This window comes from Syzygium oleosum, unplaced genomic scaffold (genome assembly GCF_021117445.2).
Source record: "Syzygium oleosum isolate NSW1041296 unplaced genomic scaffold, Sole_v2.1 Sole_v2.52, whole genome shotgun sequence".
Classification (NCBI taxonomy): Eukaryota; Viridiplantae; Streptophyta; class Magnoliopsida; order Myrtales; family Myrtaceae; genus Syzygium; species Syzygium oleosum.
In genome coordinates, this window is record NW_026607536.1 from 1,306,773 (window position 1) to 1,312,421 (window position 5,649).

Below are 5,649 nucleotides of genomic sequence, written 5' to 3' on the forward strand. Positions count from 1 at the left end.
TGATAACTTTAAAACGCCGTTTTTCAAGTCTAGTCGGTCTTAATCAGATGATAAATTGTCGTTTGGGGAAAAGGAATGTGTCCAAATCCATCGTATGTCGTTTTCTGGGAAATTAGGTTGATGTCGTTTTCTGGTAATTTAGTTGGGCCGACCTTGTTTTACCAAGCGGGTGCCATCCGCGAACCGCACTCGCGCGAGAAGGCACGACCAAGAGCCGCACCCCCCGCAAAAGCAGAAGAAATATGAAAAACCGCTCGGCGGTTTTCAGTTTCACCCTTGCAAATCTGACAAGTCCCACTTCCGATTCAGGGTTTTCTCCTGTCTTGACTCTTCTGAGAAAACCACTCAGATTTCAATCTCAAAATCGCCCCTCTGAAGAACACTGTGCTCTCTCCAGAGGTAAGACTGCGTGTACTTTTTAACTCCTCCTCTCTTTTTCTTTTCCTTTTTGTCTTTTTTGGATTTCGTTGATGATTGCTTCTCCTTAAACATGTCTCCTTGGACTTTCACTTTTCTTTCCCTATGTTCTTCGACTATAAAATCGCGCTTCCTGAATCGGGTTATCCTTGAAGGAAGATAATCGCGGTATTGAGTGACGTTGAGGAGAAGGCGAGGTCTATCGAGGTAGGAGGAGGAGAAAAGATTCCCGGTGAGCAGATGAATCTGCATTCGAGCAGCAGCGAGCACATCACGTTCGCCAAGAGGAGGAACTCGCTGATGAAGAAGGCCAGGGATCTATCGAATCTCTGCGACGCCGAGGTCGGAATCATCATCTTCTCCTGCACTGGGCAGCTCTATGAGTTCTCGAGCTCAAGGTCAGTGTACATCGATAATAGATTCGACTCGCGGTGTCTCCCTCTCTCTTCCTCACACATGCGCGCCGCGCACCCACACGTGCACACACGAACCATGATTCGTGTGCATGTGCTTCTTCTTCTTGCGGCTTTAGCAGCTACTTTGGCGCAACTTTTTCTTCTATGTCGCAATTGATTTCTGAGATAACAACGCTGCTTCGACCTAGACCTAGTTTTAGAGTTGAGCATCGCTACCGAATCAACTTTTTGAGTTCTTTGTTATCTCTTCTCTTGTGGGTCACTAGCTATAGATGTTCAGTTCAGTTCAAACTTACTAAACTGATTATTCATTCCTTCAACTGTTAGCGAGTTGAATTGGAACATTTTCCTTAATTTTCCTTTTCCATTTTCTCCTATAAAATCAACAAAAAAGCAGTCGTCGAAAGTCCACTAATCTTTTATATGCCTCAAGAACATCAAATACCGTCTCTCTCATTCTTGATTACATCAATCGTCTAAAGTCCACAAAGTGACTCTTGTTTGTGTTCAGCATGGACTCAGTCATTGAACGCTACAACAATCTGAAGCGGGAAGTCAAACCGGAATTGGACCAGCCACCCATTGATGCCAAGGTAAATCAGATAAACAACCTAGCCTTCGACATTATCATAGGAGAACACCCACGAATGTTAAACTGGTTGTCTGGAAATTTCCTCTTAATACCGTTTGCAGGTTTTAGAAGAAGAGATAGCAAACCTGAATCGTCAACTTCAAGGTCTGCAAGAGTACCACAGGTACATCAGTGTCGCAACAGAAGAGCTTCCTGCAATAGTGTGAATGCTAGTATCCTGATAGTTAAGCACCAATTATGCGTCTGTCAAGTAGAAAGGATTGAATGAATAAAAGTCGAGAGGCATTTGGATAAGTGCAAAGTCTTCATTCTTGTCAAGAACTACTTGGTTTGCCTAATTAAGGCCCATTTTAGTATTTTGATTTTCAAGAACCAATTAGTTTACCATAATTAATAGCTTCTATCGAGATACGAGACTAAATTGATAGCACAAAATTAGCAAAAAGTTAGCTCTAAGTTATACCATGGTTAGGGAAAAATGTTTTGTGCAGTCGCGTTATTTTATTTCCTGGAACATTTCTCTTTAATACAAGCCAAGATAAAATTCTCTTCTAAGTTTATGGTGCTTACATTTATGTTCATACTCTCATCAACTTAATCTCCACCACTCTAGTTTGTTGATGCTTTTGTCACCCACTTCAATTCTCTGAAATGTTCGCTATTCTTCTCTCCATGGACTGAAAATAGTAATACCTGATCCATACTTAGTGCCTTAAAAGACTCTTTCTTTTTTCACGTTCTATCAATTCTCAGTTGCCATGCACACATTTTTTGTTTTGACTTATCAATTATTAGGCATTAGATTTATCTCTGACTCCACATCGCTCACATATGAGCCTCAAATTAGTCTAACGCATTGTAAAATCATGCAAGTGGGTGAGACTAGCAACAGACTTGAGTGGGGCTGCCTTCGGGGGCATTAGAGCCAGGATGGGAATGTTAGGCATCATATATGTTTCTCATATCCCATCGCCCATGTCTGGGTTGTTATGTTTGATGTGTTTCAAAACCAAAATCAAACAATGTTGGGCAGGCGACTGAACTGAGTTGGGTTGCCTTATAGACTTGATCACTTTTTAACACTCCTTATCAAACTAAAATATAGTTTCAAACAATTTACTTTTCTTTGGAGAAATTAACTACATATATGCTTATTGGTTGGCGAATTTTTTACATTTGACCAAATCTTTCGCCTTTGCAACACTATGCTTTGATACAAATTCTTCAATCCTTTCCTTGGACTGTCTTTGTTTGCATATATGCCTTTCTTGTTGTGTTCCTTTCTGTCTACTGTCAATAGAAAAGTAAAATGTGTTTCTTAGTTGCTGTGATCCTTTGGACATAAATCTGAACCGTCAACCTTCTTCAACTTCTTCCCTAGAATCAGCTTCACTTAGGTTGATCGCCAGTTTATATGCTCTATTTGAAGCTTCACTCAGGTCGATCGACCTGATTAGGGCTATCTTCAGTGGTGTTAGAGATAATCATGAGATTCTCCATACCTTTCTTGATTGTGCATATATCTCCCTTAGTTGTGCATATACTTGACGTATCTGTCGAAGCCAAGATGAGTCTATGGTACTTAAGTTTCTTATTTGTTTGGTTTTGTTATTATATTACATGAACCCATACTCAACTCTGGTTATTTTAGTGTAAACCAGATAGAAGACACAGTTCTTTATGGAAACATATATGGCGTGGCTCATATTCTGATGTGGATGATGTTTAAATGCAAACCGTCTTCTTTGATCAAGAGTTATAGTATGAGCAGTTACACATATGGAGGCTATTTGAGTACTTGCAGGCAACTGATGGGTGAAGACCTCTCTGGCTTGAGTGTGAAGGATATACAGAATTTCGAGAACCAATTAGAAATGAGTCTATCGACTATTCGCCTTCAAAAGGTACATTTGGACATGGTATTATCATCCCATTCATGGTTAAACAACAAAATATATATGTACATATCAATCATCTCGTGTTATACTATGATTCAGGAACAGATTATGACGGATCAAATTAATGAGCTCCATCACAAGGTATTGCTTCAGCTATTCATTATTCTTTCTCCTAGTTTGACCATAAGTTAGCTAATACTGGATTAATTTACTGCAGAGAAACCTCATTCATCAAGAAAATATAGAGCTGCAAGAGAAGGTAAATCTTATTGACAAAGAAAATGCAGAATTCCAGGAGAAGGTGTTGATCATGAATGTGCAGACACACACAACTTGGGCACGCTTATGGACGTTCTCTGATGTTGTTTCGAATGTTGTTACAGAACCGGGTTCTCGTCTTAAAATGAGGATATTTGTTTCAAATGATGAGAATGCTTAGACAAAGTTGACAGCGCGTACCGACATTTTGCTGATCTTTGCCCTAAGTAACGTGTTTTATGTTGTGGAGTGAACTATAAATTAAGCCTATCTTGGCAAGATGAATCATACTGGCAGTATTAGTGAATATTATGAATTAGGTTTTCACTCTTTGTTTTTTAGTGATCACCTTACATTTTTCAGTGTCAGATCTACAGGGAAGGGAGTTCTAGTGGTGAAGCCGGCAGATATCATGTATCATATGGCATTAACACCAGAGATGATACAGATATACCAATTCCTTCCCCTTCGAGACGGCCGCCGCGTCGAAATAGGAGTGCGACTCCTCCTGTGACCACAGAATTGGCGTGAGTTGTTCACTCCTTTACACCTCCAACATTGACAAGCCCCGAATACTTTTTATACCTTACTTTTGTCGATATTCTCCAAGAAGACATTAAATCGAAATTCCTTTTGACAGGTTACGACTACCTCAACCAGGTGACTTCAGGAGTCTAGATGATGATGGTTAGCCGTCAGTGCTCCCCCAAGTTTAAAGCGCTGATTGCTGCAAGTTTTGACGTGAGCAAGCAGATCTTTAATTCCACTTCAACAGCCAGACAAAACCTAAGGTTTTCTCAGGAGAATCATATTAAGATTCATTGTAATGATTATGTCCTAATTGCTTGTAAACAGATGATAGCCCCAAATGAGAATCTGGGAACGCATACTGGTCACAGTTTTTTTATTTCCATAATCCTACAGCTAAATTTTGATGGTAACTTTTATCAGATGACTCGGATTCGCCAGTATACTACATGGTTATTTTCTGGTAAATCATTGATCCGATATCTCGCTTAACTGGAGCATTTAATGCCTCTTTAATTTCGTAAGATGGACCTTAAGAAATGGATCTATTGGCATCACACTATTTCACTTTATATGAGAACCCTTACAGAATTTAATGAGGAACTTCATCGTCTTCGGAGAGTTCTAATGCACGCGAGGCATACCAAAAGATCAAAAATTGTATAACTATGCATGACATTTGGTTACTCTAATTATTGTTAAGGATACACTAACCTATTTTTTTTTTATATAATACATTCTGGAACTGAGAAATAGCATAATCGGTAGGTTAGTTATAACTCGTTCATATACAAATATAGAAACGCACATACTCAGTGATTACTTAACTTCATGAGAAAATTGAAGTTTTGAGCTATTAGATTATTGAAATTTTTTATTCATGGAATCACGACCAATTTATTGAACGTGGTTATTAATTGTATCCGATCCATACTCCAAGAACAAAAAAAATTAAGGAATAGTATATGCAATCAAAAGTTATAAATTGTTCCGTCAAACTTTTATGTTCTTCTTATTCATAGCAATCGTAACAACACTTAAGCATTAGAGCAAGGACATTAGAAGTGCTAAAACTTTTATACGGCATTCACTTTGATGCCAAAAGTTTTTTTCTGATCACTTACACTACAAAAAAACATCTTTTTTCCAACGAAATTACCAACAAAAAATTGGGAAAAATTCGTTGGAAAACGAATTTCCAACGAATTTTCCAACGAAAAAAAATTCGTCGGTAATTCTTCGTTGCAAATTTTTCCAACGAAAAATTTCAATTTTCGTTGGAAATTTGCGACGAAATTTTTTTCATTGGAAAATTCGTTGGAAAATTCGTGGCTAAATTCGTTGGAAACACTACAAAAAACCAACTTTTTTCCAACGAAAAATTTGGAAATCCAACGAAATTTTTTTTTGGTCGAAAAATCGTGGCAAAATTAGTTTCGTCGTGACAAAAATCGTGCGGGCGAGGGCCAGCCTCGTCGCCGGCGAGCTCGAGGTCACCCAGATCTAGGCGAACTCGAGCTCGCCTAGATCAGGGCAAGTT

At 38.8% G+C, this 5,649-nt stretch overlaps 1 protein-coding gene across 2 annotated transcripts; it reads left to right on the forward strand.

Moving 5' to 3' along the window:
- The first annotated feature begins 209 nt into the window (after positions 1-209).
- Positions 210-4,529, forward strand: LOC115679745 (MADS-box transcription factor 23-like). 2 transcript variants are annotated; one of them, XM_056307272.1, is made up of 9 exons: positions 210-411; positions 573-815; positions 1,345-1,426; positions 1,527-1,588; positions 3,230-3,329; positions 3,423-3,464; positions 3,541-3,582; positions 3,945-4,108; positions 4,222-4,529. In XM_056307272.1, the coding sequence occupies exons 2-9, from the start codon at positions 658-660 to the stop codon at positions 4,271-4,273; spliced, it is 702 nt and encodes a 233-aa protein (XP_056163247.1). In that variant the 5' UTR covers positions 210-411; positions 573-657; the 3' UTR covers positions 4,274-4,529. The 2 variants fall into 2 exon arrangements, with proteins under 2 accessions (XP_056163247.1, XP_056163248.1); XM_056307273.1 differs by having other exon boundaries at positions 3,951-4,108.
- Positions 4,530-5,649: the final 1,120 nt, after the last annotated feature.